The sequence below is a fragment of the Alexandromys fortis genome, unplaced genomic scaffold (assembly GCF_014885135.2).
Source record: "Alexandromys fortis isolate MF-2015 unplaced genomic scaffold, M_Fortis_MF-2015_v1.1 scaffold_51, whole genome shotgun sequence".
Classification (NCBI taxonomy): domain Eukaryota; kingdom Metazoa; phylum Chordata; class Mammalia; order Rodentia; family Cricetidae; genus Alexandromys; species Alexandromys fortis.
Window position 1 is genome coordinate 10,538,114 of NW_026067925.1, and position 18,007 is coordinate 10,556,120.

Here is an 18,007-nt window from a genome sequence, read left to right on the forward strand (position 1 = left end):
TTAGGGGGCGTGGCCTCGGCGGGGCGGCCGCCTAGGAGCCGCAAAGTTTGGCTGTGGCGGCAAATGGGTTTGGGCGGCTCCTCGGCGTGTGGCGGTGGTGGCCTTAGCGGTTCCTCCCGGCCCTGTTAATGCCAGGGCCAAGCCCGGGGAGGATGGCGCCCTAGAGCCCGGCCTTGCTGGGGTAGGGGCGGGAGGGGGCCGGGGCGGGGACCGGCCATGTCGGAGGTGACCCGGAGTCTGCTGCAGCGCTGGGGCGCCAGTCTTAGGAGAGGCGCCGACTTCGACTCTTGGGGCCAGCTGGTGGAGGCGATAGATGAGTATCAGATGTGAGTGACTAACCGCGGGAACGGGCCAGGCAGGTCGCCACCCCTTGTTTCTGCCCAGGTCTCGCATCACTGTGTCCCGCAGCGCAGGCTTCTTGGGGTGCCCCCCCGCAAGCATTAGGGCTGAGATCCGGCTGCTCGGGGACCCCCCCGTCCGCCCTCCGGGGAAGCTCTCTCCTTGTCCCTCTTCTGCACAGGGCCGGGTCCATTCAACAGGTAGCTGGGGCCCTCGCTGGCTCTCTCCTTCGTTCCCTTGGTAGTCTCCTTTCCTTCCCGCCGCCTCTCCCAGGTTGCCACCCCTCCAGGGGAAACAAAAATCTTCGAAAATGCCCAGGGAATACTTGTGTGCTCTCCGCCCACGTTCCGGGGATGAGTGGCCTTGTTTTGCGTGTGTGTGTCTTGCACTCTCCACGTGTAGGAGAGGAGGGATGTGCTAGGGCGGGAGTGGAGGTTGTCCCCGGGAAGGGGAAGGGATGCCTCTCCTGCCACGAGAAGGGTCCCTGCTTGCCCCTCGCCCTCCTTCTCCACCCCTCGGTCTGGTGAGCGGTGTTTTCTCAATTCCTACTCAATTTCGTTTTCGATTTCTGGGACTGTTATTTGCTAGGCTGTGAGTCCCACCCACCCTCTCGCTTGGCTGCTTTGGGTGGAGTCCGCGCAGGATGTGAATAGAGGGGAGCAAAATGTGAATAGACCAGGCCCAGGAGCCGCCACTCCCTCCGTGGGTCCCTCCCCCTTTTCCTGTGTACATTGTATAGCCTCAGGGTACAAGTGAGGACTGGTTTCCTTCACCCACCTAGAGTCTCATCTTTTTCTGGTTCTTCCACTTAAGCTTTAGACACTTAGAAAATTTGTATAAACATCTTGGTTAGTTTCTTGGACGAAGAAACTGCTCATTAAATGCTATTGTTTGCGAACTGTTATTTAATTCTCGGTTTTAAAATAAATTCTTTGATGTTTCTCGAATTTTGAGACCATCCCCTTCGCTTTTTCTGGAAAGAATACAAGCTTGATACTTGGGAGAATCAAAACTCCTATCCTTTCCCAACAATAGCCACTTGTTTTTGGCTAGTCCATGACATAATTTGGATATATAGGTGTTCTCTGCCGGTCTTAACTGACAGATCGTCTATAAATTCAAAAATGTAGTGCTCTGGGTGTTTTGCTATGGACAACTACTAACATGTATTTGAACTCCCAAGTGATTTCATTTGTTTTTGTAACTGCCCACTAGACATAGAATTCTTTTTCTTTTTAACAAAATTTAAAAAACTGGGTTCACAATATGATACCTTTGAAATCTGGGGGGTGGGGGTTTCTAATTTCAGTCCCTTTCTGCTGATATTTAAATTAACAATAAATTGCTTTGTTTGATTAAAACATTGACAGACAAATTCTGTAAACAAATTTCAAGAGTCCTTCCATTGTTGCAGAATGCACTCTTCTGTACCTTGATTGGGTAGCCCGCGAGGGTTTGTGTGTGTCACCATCTATAATAATTAAAGTGGCCTGAAATGCAAAGCTGCCTCTTGCTTGTGATGCAGTGAACCTAGCAGCTGTTGGGACTGGGCAGCAAACCTTCCAATGGAAAGTGAAGAATGCCATGTCTAATTGGAATTACAAAGGAAAATTGAATATGCAGGCTGCTTAGTGGGAATGAGAGTAACAGGCACATGCAGATCCTTTGTTGAGTCTCCACACTGGCCACTGTACTGGAGAGCTGCAGAGTACTATACTCTCCAGTTCTTATAAAACGGCACTGTCAGAGTCCAACAGAAATGTAGTGACTGGGCAAACTTTGTAACATTCAGGCTATGCATAAATGAGGCCAAGAATTTAAGTCTTCCTAATCTACCAGAAATAGAAACAAGTTGCCTTTTCTTATTTTTGAACACACTTTTTTGGAAGGAAAGACCAAAGCCAAGGAGGCCAATCGAGGACCGTGATAATAATGTGAACAATTAGTCACTGGCTGGATATCAAGAATTAAGGGAGAAGTCGGAGATAATTGGGGTTTTTAACTGGGAAGCCATACTGTCTTCATAGTCATACAACGTATGGAGGCTGGTTTATGGAGGAAATGTTGGAGGCATAGTATATGTACTTTCACTTTAAGAATACTGTATTTTGTTTTTAAGTTTTATTATATGTATGAGTGTTCTGCCTGGATGTATTTTTGCACACAAAATGTGTGCCTGGTGCCTTTGTATGGAAGTCAAAGAAAACTAGCAGGATCCAGTTCTGGCCTTCCCGGGGACTGACTCAGGTCATCGAGCAGTTTACCTCCTGAGCCATCTCACCTGCCTGTTAGCAGTAGGGTTTTTTTGTTTTGTTTTGTTTGGTTTTGGTTTTGGTTTTGGTTTTTTTCTTGTATCTGCAGAGTATCAGCCGGGAACTGGTGGAGAGAAATCCTGGTTCTTTGCTACAGATGGATGAGACACACTAATTTCTGTCTGTAGCGATGAGGTTCCTGTCAGTCACTTATGTGCTCCAGGTATATTTAAGACACATCCTAAGAGCAGTCCTGTTTTACTTGTAGGCACCATTGTAGGATGAGATGAGACCCTAGAGAACTTTTAAAGGTTTATTTGTGTTTATGTGAGTTATGTGCACTTGTGTGTGCAGTGGACGTTCTCCATCACTCAACTTTCCTTCTGAGAGGCCTCCCTGGATGTTCTCTGCTAGACTGAAAGCTATCCAGCCTCGGTGATCTTCCTGTCTCTGCTTTCTTGGTGCTGGTTATACAGGTGTGCTAGGGACTCCTGGTTAGTGATGTGGGTGCCAGGGTTACAGGTGTGCTGGGGACTCCTGGCTAGTGGTGTGGGTGCCGGGGGTACAGGTGTGCCAGGCATGCCTGGCTAGTGATGTGGGTGCTGGCGTTCAAGCCCCAGTTGTCAGGATTGTGCAGCAAGTGTTCTTAACTGTGGAACCATTTCTCCAGCCCCTAGAGAAGACTACTGAACTATTTTCTTCCCATTGCTCATAACCAGTTTTTTCGTTCGTTCATCTGATTCTCCAGAGCATGTAGCTTTTCCTTCAGTGCACAGAATCAGGTCTCACCTTTCCTGTGAATTTCCATTCACATGAAAATTTGAGTTTATGTATTTAAAAGATTAAAGTATTTTTGCCTGACTTTTAAAACATTAAAAAGAGAGATAGAGAGTTTTTGTTGCCATTTGTTTTTTTAACTCCCAGTACTTGGGAGTCAGGCAGGCAAGTTAGAGTCTAGAATTTTCTACATAGCCAGTTCCAGGCCACCCATGGAGGACTACAAGTTGAGACCCCGATTCCAAAGACAAACAACACCACCATCACCAACAAAAACTATTGAGGTATAACTTGTACACCACAAACTGACACGTTTTGCATGTCCCAGCTGTGCAGTTGTCCCCACACCGCATTCGGGCCACCCCCTCCAAAGATCCCTTGTGCTCACTTGCATTCATGCCACATTCTTGACCCTCAGACAACCACTTACCTATGTTTTGTCTTCATAATGTCTTTCCTGGACATTTTGTGTAATAATTACCTAATGATGATTTTTAGCATAATATTTAAGATTCATTTAGCTTGTCTCACTTTTTGCTAGTGAGCAAAAATGTTACATTGTATAGGTGCATCACATTTCATGACCCTACTCAACTAATTAATGGACATTCAAGTTTTGATTATTATCAGCAATGCTGCTTTAACATTTACAGCAATTCTTTTTCAAAATTAAATTTTATTTTTAACTATGTGTGTTGGGGGGTGTACACACATGTGTGCAGGTGTCTGAAGTTGGGAGACCAGAAGTTTGGGTCTCTTGGAGTTACAGGCACTTGTGAGCTGCCTGACATGGATGTTGGAAACCGAGCTCAGGTTCTCTGTAAGAGCAGTGTACACTCTTAATCACTGAGCCACCTCACCAGCCCAGGTAATTCCTTATGTGGACATGCATTTCCATTCCTTTTGAGGAGATAGATACCAATGAGGGGAATTGCTGGGTCTGGTGTTAGATGTGTGACTTTAAAGGAAACCGGTTGCGCCACTGCCCAGAATATGGATGCCATTTCATGTTTCTGCCAGCAGTGGAAGGGTTTTTCTCATGTAGCTAGCATGTGTTCCTGTCTAATTACATCCCTTCTGGAGGGCATATAACACACTCCACTGTGGCTTTAATTTACATTTCACAAATGACTCGTGGTGTTGAGTGTTTTTTTCATACTTATTTTCTTTCTGTAAGTTTCTGTGTACCTTCCAGATCTTTTCTGCATCTTTTAAAAAATTGAATTACCTTGCACACATAAAGTTCTAAAGGTTCTTTATATATTCTGGATGTAAGTTCTTTATTTTTGTAATATGTCTTCCTGGTCTGTTGTCTACCTTTTGTACATGAGATTCTCTTTGAATTTAGTGTCTTTTCTATTGTTTGTTAGTATCTGAACAAGAATTTCAAGCTGTGTTTTTTCTTCTGGTGGTCACCCTGCTTGACCTAATAACCACAATTGGCAAATTATGTGTAGACTTACTTAGATTGAGCAACTGTGTCACAGTGTGATGCCCCTAAATTCAAGAGGCGTCACGTATAAATTTATATCGTATAAATTCAGCATATAGTTGATTTATAATCCTATAAGCTGCATTTCTAGGAAGTACTTCATACCAATCAGCATGAGTCCTGAACAAGGAAAATGGCCATATTAGTCCTTGAAAGTCTTCAAGTAGCATTTAGGGAGAAAATATATTCCCAGCTTTGGGAGAAAATAAATCAATAGGTAGAAGCAACTGCTCATCATTTTTTGTCTCAATGGGTTTATTATTATGGACTTTTCATTTGTGTGGAATCATTGCCATTTAATGCGGGTTCTTTCATTTAGCATATTTTTAAAGTTCATATTATAACATGTTATCATAATTTCAGCCCTCTTTATGACTGAATAATATTTTTAAAAATTTTATGTGTATAGGTGTTTTGTCTGTATGTATGTGTGCCACATGTGTGCCTGGTATAAGAGTATTTTGGACCCCCTGGGACTGGAATTACAGATGGTTGGGAATTATTATGTGTTGGGAGTTGAACCTGGTTGCTCTGCAGGAGCAACCTGTGCTCTTAACTGCTGAGGTATTTTTTTAGTCCCAGTGAAAAATCTTTTATGCTGGGTGTTGGTGCACTCCTTTAATCCCAGCACTCAGAAAGCAGAGTCAAGTGACTCTCTGAGTTTGAGGTCATCCTGGTCCACAGAGCGAGTCCCAGGACAGCCAGAGATACACAGAGAAACCTTGTCTCAAAAAACAAAAAACAAACAGAAAAGAAAGAAGGCGGTTCATGAATGGGAATAGCATGTTTTATTTATTCACTCATTAGTGAGCATTTCAGTTGTTCCCACTTTTTGGTGATTATGAATAATGCATGTGTGTACAAGGATTTCATGTGAACATATATTTTGAGATTTTTGGATGTATACCTTGTATGAAATTGCTAGGTCTTTAAGTCTGTAGTTAATTACTTGACAAACTTCTCCCTATGATTGGTACCGTTTCTGTGTTTTTACCTGCAGGGTATGAGGATCCTGCTTTTGTCCGTCCTCTTCAACACCTGTTATTTTCTCCCTTTGTTTTATGTTTTAAATCATAGCCATCTTTGGCAGTGAAGGGGTAGCTTGTCATTTGGTAAGCGTTTTCTTATGACTAATGATTTGAATCTTTTTGTCTTCTTAATGGCCATTTTTATATTTCTCAAGAACCCTCTCCCTACCCCCATGTGTGTGAAAGAGAGAGTTTTAAGTGTTGGTACTTTTTGCTTTACTCTTTAACATATAGGTTTGATCCTTACTGTTGAACGTGGAGTAGAAACATTGATTCACCCTTGAAAACTCTCAGTCAGCCTGCTGTTTACATATATATGTATACCCTGTGTGTGGAGGTCAGAGGACAACTTGAGGAAGTGGTTCCCTCTTTGTATCATGTGGGCCCTGGGGATCAAATCTGGGTCATCAGGCTTTGAGGCAGACACTGAGTCTTCTCACCAGCCCATAGCTGCCATTTTAAAAATAGGATAATTGGGTAATCAGTGATTTCTATTTATGAATGGTGGAATTTTCTTTTCTCCGAAAACAATTACCTTCAAAAACGGATTTTGATAGAGTATTCCCACTTTGTCATGGATGTAATTTGATTTTGGACTAACCAGCAAATCAATAATAAGTAGATTGATAAAAAATATCTGTAGCTAGTAGAGCAGTTAGAGCTCAGCAGTAGAGTCTAAGTTGAATCTGGGTAGTTACAGAGGAGTCTGTTCAGGTCAGGGAGGGCTGGATTCCACGCCCTAGGAGACACCCCCCCCCAGCCCTATCATTCTGCTTTTGCTCTCCTAGCTGAGGTTCTACCCAGTGACGTGGTGTGAAAAGTATTGTAGCACATTCAGAGTGCTTCTAAGGCTGAAGAAGACTGACATGATCACAACAAAGCATGGTGCTTCATTGTTTTTAAAAGATTAACCTGTATCATCTTGCTGCTGTTAAAAATAGCTTGCTCACTTTCAGTTCTGAATAATGTTTTCTTCTTATAGATTAGCAAGACACCTACAGAAGGAGGCCCAAGCTCAACACAATAATTCTGAATTCACTGAAGAGCAAAAGGTACCGTAAAACAGTCTCTGGTGCATCTGATTACAAATAAAAAGGAAAGGGTTTCTATCTTTTCAGTCCAGTAAGCAAGATACACCACACACACACACACACACACACACATGCATGCTCTTCTGTCTCTGTCTCTCTCAAGCTTAAGTTAAAAACAAAACAAACAAACAAAAAACAATTGATTGTGTTTTGCCTGATAGTAAGTGGTCATTTGGAGATGACCTACCATTTATTTAGTCAGCCATTCTCACTTTAAATAAGGTGGGGAAACCTAGACTGTACTACAGTCACCTGGGGAAGCAAGGTTATGAATAATTACATCCCACTTCACACTTAATTCTTTCTCTCAAAATAAGCCAGTGAGCACCTCACAACCCCCAAATTAAACCAAAACCAAATAACAAAAAGTGTAAGACTAAAAAGAAAATAGGACAGATTAAGAATTATCTGGCCTCTTACCCAGGTAATGATGGTGCTCACCATAAATCCCAGCAGTTGGGAGGGCAGATGTAGCATGAGTAATAAAAACCCAGAGACAGATATTGAGTTCAAGCTGAAGATCAGAAAAGCAAAACAGCCAGTCACTAGAGAAATCTGACCTCTACCAAGGCTCAGACAAACATAGGGACGATCCTGCAATGCTCTCCACCAACCTCAGATTCCACCCTCCACTGAGTTCCTGTCTCTTCCCCTTTATATTCCTCTCTCTGCCCAGCCAAATATTGCTCCTGTCTCCACCTCCCTAGTGCTGGGATTATAGGCGTGTGATCCCAAATGCTAGGATCACCTTTGTGTGAGTTCTGTTTCTCTTTTAGACGAACAGAAACAGAACTCACTGGGCCCAGATGTCTTTATGAGATGAGGGATTAGAGTCCTGCAGGACCTTGAAAGACACTCTGTCCCTAAAGCTCTAATAGCTTTACCTAGGAGGTTTCACTTTATCCCTGGATGCTGGATTTCTGAGACAATTGTTACTTAGAATGCTTGCCAGCAAGCCTGCTGTAAACAGACAGAACCTGGGCCTGCCTGTGTCTTGGCATCAGACCTCATATCTATATTATGTGCTACATTATGGATGTAAGTCAAGCTGTACACTTCTAAATGTTCAATTTTCTTTAAAAATTCAAGTGAAACATACACAAATAAAGCCATAATAGGCTTTATTTGATTGTCACATAGGGAAGTAGCTGTCAGTTAAATGTTGTGTGTGGCCCATAAGCCACAGGATAAAAAAAAAAGTTATATTTTCTACAAGAAAAAAGAAAAATGATAGATATTTTTTACTTTATTTGTGGCAAAATTAATTTATGTTTTCTATTTTAAATTACTTTTTGTTGTTAATGCTTTTTACTATTTCAGCGTTTTGGTAATAGTGGCAAAGTTTATAATTATATTTACTATTCAAAAGTTTGTGAAACTTTGAAAGAACCAGAAAGGGTTTCCCTGTCTAGCTCTGGATGTCCTGGCACTCACTCTGTAGAGCAGACTAGCCTGAAACTTAGGAATCCAGCTGCCTCTGCCTCCTAGGTACTGGGATTAAAGGCATGTGCCATTACCTATCAAAAGAATTTTTTAAAAATCAGTATTTCTACAGTTCTTTATTCTTTCTATTCTGTCCCCTCTTCCTCTTATTTTTATTTTGTGTGTGTGTCTGTGTGTGCGCACACGTGTCTGTGTGTGTGTGTGTGGCGTTTTGAAGCAGGGACTTACCTTTTGTAGCCCAAGGTAGCCTGTATTCACTTTGTATCTCTGGCCTTGAACTTGTGGCAGTCTTCCTGCCTCAGCTTCCCTGATGCTGGAATTATAGTGTGAGCCACCACGTGAAGCAGAATTTTTTTTTCTAGCTCATAGTAACCTCTTGAAAGTATTTTATAAGTAAAGCTTTGTTGGCTCTAAGTTTATTGGCATTTATTCAGAGGATTATTGTAAGATACATCATGTGTTTCAAGGTAAAAATTTTCATTTTTACAATATTACAATACAAAATTACAATAATTCTGCATTTTAAGACATTAACTTTAAATATAAAAAACATAAAGGAAATGCAATAATGAAACCCATTATTTTGTAGACTCTTGAGAATTGATAGGAATACGTAGGAAATTGCTGTTAGCAGTGAGAATAAGAACACCAGCCCATGTACTATGCAGGTGCTGGGATTAAAGGTGTGTCCCACCACTGCCTGGCCTGTATGGCTGACGACTGTTCTGCATTCTGTTCTTCAGACAAGCTTTATTTAATACAACACAAATAAAATATCACTACAAAAATATTTATTTCTGAGATTATGATATACTACCATCATTGCCCCTTTCCTTTCCTCCCTCCAAACCCTCCCGTGTACCCCTCCTTACTCTCTTTCAAATCCATAGCCTCTTTTTTATTGTTGTTGCTTGCATATGTGTATATTTATATACATACATATTCCTGATTATAATGTGCTCACCGTCCATAATGTCACTTACATGTGTATTTCCAGGGCTGTTGGGTAACCAGTTGATGTGCTCTTCTCTGAGGAAGACCACCTTGCTTTCAGTGTTCCTTAGTTGCCTTAGTTCTTTGTGTAGCATAGGGGCCTCATGGTCTTTTCTCTGTCTACTTTTGCATGTTTGTTGTTGTCTTTGTTAGCTTATATATTTTTGGGTTTTTTTGATCATGGTGTACCCCTGTCTATCTTGAAATTAACTATGTAGACTAAAATGGCCTTGAACTCACAGAGATCTTCTTGCCTCCACCTCCTGAGTGCTGGAATTAAAGGCATGCATCACCATGCCTAGAAAGCTTATTCTTACTCATGCCCTTTCATGGTTATTTACTTAGCTTTCATTTTAGTTCTCAATAGTTTTGTTATTATGACAGCTGAGTATAATAACTAATAGAAAGCTGCCAAATGCTTCATTCCATTGAATTCCTTCATGGTGTCGTAGGTTTTCTCATGTAAGTTTCTGCATAGAAATGATCATCTTGTCCCATGATGCTTAGAAAGCTTTTCCCTGTTTTGAGTCAAATTTAGTGGTAACAGTACTATATACGTGTTACATATTTTTAGGGTCTCCCTTTCTATCTCTAACCGTCTTGCTACCCCTATCTCTTTACACATAGTCTTTCTCTCTCTCTCTCTCTCTCTCTCTCTCTCTCTCTCTCTCTTTCTAGACAGAAGATGACTAGTTATTTAAAGTCTGGATTAGCTGAGACTATATTTTTTACATATATTTCAACTGATTTTCCCCTTATATAGATTGAATACATTATAGCACAATTAATTTATTTCTTTAATTGACTTTTTAAAAATGTTTTCTCCTAATTGTTCCTTTTAGCTGTCAATTTTCTGAGGAAATGGCAAAGTAAAATAGCATTTATCTAGACTTTCTATACTGTATTAAGTATGAACAATTAGTTTGCATGAATGTTAATAATTTAAATCTTTAAAATTTGACTTATCTTATCTTTTGTGCTTAGTTTTTTGGGGGAATGGGGTCAGGGGCAGTTGAGACAGAGCTTTTCTGTATAGCCCTGGATGTCCTGGAACTCTGTAGACCAGGCTGGTCTTGAACTCAAGAGATCTTCCTGTCTCTGCCTCCTGAGTGTTGGAATTAAAGCTATGCACCACTATTGCTATTTGCTTAGTCTTTTTTATTATTGTTATTTTAAAATTTAATTACTAGGGAGAACAACATTCAGGAGCTGGTTCTTCCCAGCCTCACCTCTCAGGTTGGCAGGCTTGCATAGCAAGCACAGTTATCTCTTTTATTCCCTGAGCAATCTGGCTCCCCAGTGCTTAGTCTTATTGAACTTGAACTCTGACCTGCCTAGACTTGAGTTCTCTAATCATTTATCTGTGATATTTCAGTGCAGCACACCATTTTGACATCAAGGGCATCTACATGTTTTTAACTTACTACCACAGCTGGAAGGATAGTGTCCCACTTCTTTTTTAATACTGAGATTGGGTGTCATTCATTAAAATAGTTATGAATAATGCCTACTGATATTTTTGCTATAGTGCACTGCATTTCTGTATAAGAGGCTCTTGGTTCTATAAAAAGAAAAGTTTATATTTAAGAGTTTATTAGTGAACAAGTTGCTAAACTACATTTTAATCTTAGGTGTTAAGTGTATGAAATTAAGTAGATTTTGTAATAAAGAAGAAAAGGAAGTAGACACTATCATTTTTAAACAATTAGTATATTAATATATCTCAGTGCAGATAGAATTCTTTTAAAAATTTAAAAAACATTTTATTTTGTGTTTGACGTTTTGTCTGTATGTATGTCTATGCACCACTTGCATGCCTAGTGCCTACAGAAGCCAAAAAGGATTGTTTTTTGGGGGGGGATTTCTGCATTTGGAGTTCCTGCTGCCAAGTCATTTATAGGCCTTAAATTTGGGTTCTCTGCAAGAACAACCAGTACTCTTTAACTACTGAGCCATCTCTCCAGTCCTTAGAATTATATATGTATTTATATGTGCACGCATGTGTGTAAAAAGCTGTATCTAAATATAGAACTTTACATTTTCAAAACTTTCTCTTTGAACTGTGCATCACCCTTCTAAACTGAGTTTGGTTCTGAGGCATGTCTCACTGTATCCCGGTAAGGTGTGTAAGCTCCCGTGTTGGAGTTTGTTCTTTCATGCCCGTGCTTTATACTTTGTCACGTAGGACATGATCTTATTGGCCGAGTCACTAGTGTCCATTTTATATCTTGTTATAGAAAGTATCTGACTGTCAAATTCCTTGCTATTTATTAGATACTGATTTTTGTATTATGCATGTATTTAAATAAGTTAGGTTTGCTTTAGTCAGATTTCATTATGATAATGTGCTAATGACTTAAGAAATTTTAAATCTTTTGGTGAATTATAGGCTGAATGGAGAAGAAATAGGAAAGCTTGGTAGGAACTATGCCACTGAGCATTGACATTCTTTTTGGAATATTTGAATTTATTATTTAATTAATATGTGTATTTATTTTTGTGACAGAACTCAGCGGAGACCAGAGTGACCTTGAAATCACAGAGATCTACCTGCTTCTAATTATCTGGAAGCTGGGATTAAAGGCGTGTGCCACCATGCCCAGCTATTTAAATTTAACTCACACAGAAAAACATTAAAATTGTACATATTAACAGGCAATATGATTTGTTTGTATATTTGTTTATATCTTATTGAGACAGTTTCTCACTGTGTAGCCCTGGCTGTCCTTAAACTTGCTATGTGCAGCAGGCTGATCATGAACTCACAGAAATCACCTGCCTCTGCCTCCAAAGTGCTGGGATTAAAGAAAGTCATGGGTGGACCAGCATGCCCTGTTGATAAGACTTTTTTGGTGCATTTATCTATTGTGTGACACTTAAATCAAATTAAACTTATGTGCTCAAACATTTATTATCTTTGTAGTATAAAAACATTCAAATTCCCTTTTTTTTTTTTTTTTTTTTAAGTCGAGCTGTGTAGCGTAGGCCAGCTTAGAATTTGCTGTGTGGCTAAGGATGACTTTGAATTCTTAGTCATGCTACCGCGTGAGTGCTGGGATTTGAGGGCTGTGCCCTGTGTCTGGTTTTAGCCTGTCGTGCTAGGGTTTGAGCCCAGGACTTTGTGCATGTCAGGCGAGCACTCTACCAACCACACCACATCCTGGCCTTTCGGGTTCTTTCTTTGGATTCTGTGAAGTGTGCCGTATCCCACTGTGTGGTGATAGCACAGCGCACCTTCTCGCTCCTGTCCTACTGTAACTGAGCACTCCTTTGCCATCTTCTCCCTCTCCTCCCTTCCTCTGTCTCTCCGCAGCCTCTAGCTACCACTCTGTCTGCTCAGCTTGTTAATGTTCCAGATGAGCGAGAGTGTGTGGTCCCTGCCTTTCTGTTCCTGACTTACTTGGCTTAGCTTGATCCCTAATTCTAAATGATGGTCTTTCTTGTCCTATTGTATGGACGAGCACATTTTCCTTATTCGTGTGTCAGTCAGTGGATACTTAGGGGTCTTTCTGGTTTGTGGCAACTGAATAGGACTGCAGGAAACAAGAGAGTCTAAATATCTCTTGAACATACTGATGTCATGTCCTTTGTTCACCAAGGAGTAGGACTTCTGGGCCATATGGTAGTCTACTTTTAATGTTTTAATGGGTTTTTTTTTTTGCATTCTATGTATGTGTATGTGAGTGTTTATGTATGTATGTGCATGTGTGTGGATGTATGGGCCATCGCATCCATATAGACATTAAAGGATAACTTGTAGGTCTTTTCTTTGATCATGCATGTTCTGGGGATTGAACTCAGGTCATTAGTCTTGGCAGCAAACACTTGCTAGGTTATCTTGCCAGCCCTAATTTTAATTTTGGAGGGAAATTCCATATTGGTTTCCTTTATTAACTATATTCATTACCCTTTAAATCATGTTCAAAGCTGTTACCAAAGTGACCTTTACTGAGAATTGTTTGTGAGCTGTTCCTGTGGAGAGTACACACATACCTCATCTCAGGCCTTTGCGTCCTGCTTTTCTTCTCTTGAGTCTACCAGATGCTACAGAAAAATAAGATTTAACTTGTTTAAAAAAAAAAAACCTCTTACTGATAAAAATTACCCGATATTATTTTATAGTATAGTGTTGTTGTTTTTTATCTCCCTACAGAGAACCATAGGCAAAATTGCCACATGTTTAGAATTGCGAAGTGCAGCGTTACAGGTAAGTAGAGGTGTTCTTAGCTGTCTGACATGATTGTTCTGCTGAAATAGTAGACATTCGTGCTGTGTCATCTCAGGGGAGTTTACAGTCAAGGGAATTCCTCAGTAACACGCACACTCACAGGGTTTGGTTCATATGTTGTAAACTATAGCAATCAAAGATGTAGCTTTAATTTTTTTTTATTGCATTTAGCCTTAATATACTGGGAATGTAAAACAAACAAAACCCAGTTTGGAACTTTTCGTTTCCTACCTTGAATGCAAGAAATAGATTTTGAGTCACTTTGAATTTTTGGTTTTACCACTTAAGAGACATAGGGTACAGTGAAATCTTTGTAGTAAAAAGATGTAATGTGCATATTTTAAATTTAGTCCACACAGTCCCAAGAAGAATTTAAACTGGAGGACCTGAAGAAGCTAGAACCAAGTAAGTGTTTTCTTCTGGTGCTCTTGTCATCTCTTTAGGGAAATAATTCACGGTAGATGTTAACACTGTTTAGCATAGGTGGTGGTTTTCTCCTGATACCTAGCTATGTAACATTTTTTTAGTCCTTCTTAAATTTCTGCAATATTTGTAGTAGTTATAATTTGGTGTAAATATCTATTAACCTTTATTTTGTTTTGGTGGCTTTAATAAGATTGGTTTCTTTGACAGACATTTACAGCACAGTCTAAGGAAGAAGATAAACTATAGTCAGTGATGCCAATCAGTTTACATGGCATGAGAACTGTAGCCCATGCTACGAAATTCTTGCTTGTGGTGTTTATTTCTTTCCTTTTCCTCTAAAACTTTCTGAAGTAAATACTTTCTTTAAATATTTTGGTGGTTAAGATGCTGCCTGAAGGCCACTACCACTCCTTTTTTTTTTTTCCTTTTTTGCTGATTCAGATGAGTGTTCTCTTTCTTGAAATGTCTGCAGTATGGGCAGAGGTGAATATGACTGAGCAAACCTTAGCCAATACCAGCAAGGCAGGATTGCATGGTTTAACATGCTTTTGTAGACAGGGAAGAACAGCTTTCAGACCCATCTGCTAAGGCATATTCTAAGTAGGGAATCAAAATCGTTATAGTTGAAGAGGAGATGAATCGGCTATGTTCCACTGCAGCCCCTGGTAGCTGGCAGAGCCTGAATCACTGCAGTCCTTCTGGTGTACCACACCTTGTGTGAGAGGTGAAAGAACTAAAGAGATGTTCATATCAACTTCACAAGCTGCCGATTCCCTGCTCATGGCAAGGCTGAGGGAGGTAGACGTAAGTGACCAAGGAAGTGGGAACACGCTTGTAATGGAAGGACCAGGCTCCGAGGTTTGCGGCGTCTGTGCTCAGCAGGGTCAGATTTCTGTTGTTTTGCTTGGGTTGGTAGAGAGAAGCAACAAAAACACAGAAACACAGATCTGCTGTGACTCTGGCTTTTCCACAGTTGTTAGATGATCATATTTCATCTCTTCAGAGCAAGGTTCTTCTGCATATGGCAAGAATTAGGATGAACTGTCATTTTAATAGTTTTGGTGTTTTATGTAATGCAGACATAACCTTTTTGTTACAAGAACTGTAATTTTATATTTCTAAGTAGTTCTTACCTGTTTTCAGTGAATATAGAAATGCCAATTAAATAATGTAAACATTTTTAATTTTTTCTGATCACATTTTTCTATTCATAGAACTTTTATGGTTTCTTTTAAAAATGTTAACAAATACTTTATATAAGTTTTTATTGGTAGCTTCAGAGAATGTTATTTAGAAACCATAAAATTCACTAATTTAGAGTTATAATTACTCATTTTTATTGTCTTGACAGTGTATCATTTCCACAGTCAATTTCAGGGTATTTTCACCACCCTGAAAAGAAGCCCTGTACCCACCAGCATCACTGGTTCTCTCATTCAGATTCTGACCCTCTCCAGTCACCAGATCTAGACAACCACTAGTTTGTCTATAAATTTGCCTAGTCTGAACATTTTACACAAATGGAATAATATATGGTCTTCCATGACTGGCTGTGTATAAGATATTTTGGAGAAAAACACATTGATGGCTTTAATTAAAGATTATAACTCTGAGACTGGTGTTCTCAATGGTAGAGCGCATAGCCAGCACATGTGAGGCATCCCCAGAACCACAAGGAAACAAACAAATGCAGCAAGGTCACAGCTGCCTTCTTTCTCCCTGCATTCAGTTTAGTTTTTCTGTCTTGCTCTATTCTGCCCTGTCATACACAAAAGTAGCTTCTTTATTAACCAATGGTAAAAAAAAAAAAAAAAAAAAAAAAAAAAAAAAAACATATTTATAGCATAAAGGAATCCCACATCACTATAAACTCAGCAAATTTGTGCTGTATTCAGTAGATTTGAATGAACTGCAAGGGGATGACAAGTCCATTTTTTTGTGAGTTTGAGAGGCTGGGGGACTGATTCTCAGTAAGAGAGGACACTAAAGGTGTCAGAGTAGTAAAAGTTCATAAAACTGAATGGTCCTCAGCTGCTGGTGCGAGACTGTAAAACACTTAAAAAGTGAGGCCTGGAACTAGCAAGGTGGCTCAGAGTATAAAGACACTTGCCACCAATCCTGACTACTTGAGGTCAATCTCCGGGACCCACATAGTGGAAGGAAAGAACCTATTCCCAAAAGCTGTCCTCTACCGTGCATGCACACAAAATACATAAAATGTAACAAGAAGAAAAAACAGTGAGTCTTGGCCGATGGAAGCAGGCCATAGGGACATTCCTGTGGTTGGGGTGAACATAGGAGTGCATGTGCTTTCAGAGGCCACAACAGGGTCTCATCCATAGGAACTGAAGTTAGAGATGGTTGTGAACCACCCTGAGTGGGTGCTTGGAACTAAACTGTGTGGTTCTCTCAAAGAAGAACACATGCTCTTAAACACGGAGGCATCTCTCTAATCCAAGTATTTCTATTCCAAAGCACTAATACCTGAAAAAAGAAGTGTACAAAAAGCAAAATATTTGCAGCTATGGTGTCTTAGGGTTTTACTGCTGTGCAGACCCCGTGACCATGGCAACTCTTATAAAGGAAACATTTCATTGAGGGTCTCCCTTACAGTTCAGAGGGTCAGTCCATTATCATCATGGCAGAGAACATGACGGTGTGCAGGCTGGAGGAGTAGTGAGAGTCCTACATCTTGCAGGCAACAGAAAATCTACTGAGACCCTGGGTGGTATCCTGAGCATAGGAAACCTCAAAACCTGCCCCCACAGTGACACACTTCTCCAACAAGGCCAAAACTACCCCAACAAAGTCACACCTCTTAATACTGCCACTTCCTTTGGGGCATTTTCTTTCAAACTACCACATGCATGCCTGTAATCATCCCACTTTGAAGGTGGAGGCGGGAGAATTAGGAATTCAAGTTTAACCTCAACTATGTAGTGAGCATAAGGCCAGCCTGGGCTACACTAGACCCTATGTCCTCTCATTTTCCTAAGGGAAAACATTCTTTGTAACCGATGTAGCTTTCAGTGTCTTTCACATATTTTAAAGGTTGTTTTTTTCCCCTTTTATTATTAGAAAATATGGCTTCTGTGTCAACTAATATTAATGACAATGTCGTTCTCTCTACTGTAATACTATATGATTAACTGCTATTTACTGAGTTAAAAGTTTACTGTAATCATAAAGTGTTGACAGAGGTTTCTGTCCCACCCAGTCCCGCAGCCATTCAGTCCCAAAGAAACACACAGAGGCCTACACTAATTAGAAACTGGTTGGCCTGTTAACTCAGGCTTTCTTATTAACTAACTCTTAAATCTTACATTAACCCATAATTCTTGTCTGTGTTAGCTATGTGGCTTGATACCTTTTTCAGTGAGGCATTCTGATCTTCCTCTGCATCTGGGTGATGACTGCAGACTGAGCCTTTCCTCTGCCCAGAATTCTCCTGTTCTGGTTGCCTCACCTATACTTCCTGCCTGGCTACTGGCCAATCAGCATTTTATTAAACCAGTACAAGTGATAAATCTTTACAGAGTACATTACTGTTGTCCCACAGCACTTCTCCCTCTTTTTTTTCCAAAACAAGAACTCTGAATCTAATTTCCTTTGTTTAGCTTTTTTCCTGACCATTATCCATAGCAATTTGTAACTAACACAAAGACAAACATCCACAATCCATTTTTGGGGAATATGGGTGTAGTTTTCTAGGCTACTTCCTGCTGATTGGGGTCGCTTATAATCTTTTGGGGACCTAAAGAAAATTTAAGATATGGTCAAGTCCTGACTGGAATATTCTTTGAGCTTGATCATCTCAGGCAGCAATCTTGAGGCTGTTCTTGATTTCAGAGGAAACTCCAACAGAGGTCCTCTGACATGTTGGATCATCTGGGAAATCTGCTCTCATCAGAGATTTTTCAGAGGGTCTTCCTTATTCA

At 40.3% G+C, this 18,007-nt stretch overlaps 1 protein-coding gene across 1 annotated transcript in view; it reads left to right on the forward strand.

Moving 5' to 3' along the window:
- Window positions 1-68: 68 nt before the first annotated feature.
- Aida (axin interactor, dorsalization associated) overlaps window positions 69-18,007 on the forward strand; it is a 33,902-nt gene continuing 15,963 nt past the window's right edge. Inside the window, exons 1-4 of the mRNA XM_050142874.1 lie at window positions 69-326; window positions 6,871-6,940; window positions 13,569-13,622; window positions 13,994-14,048. Of these exons, the coding sequence (XP_049998831.1) occupies window positions 217-326; window positions 6,871-6,940; window positions 13,569-13,622; window positions 13,994-14,048 (289 nt within the window). The 5' untranslated portion in view covers window positions 69-216. The remainder of the gene's footprint in view (window positions 327-6,870; window positions 6,941-13,568; window positions 13,623-13,993; window positions 14,049-18,007) is intronic.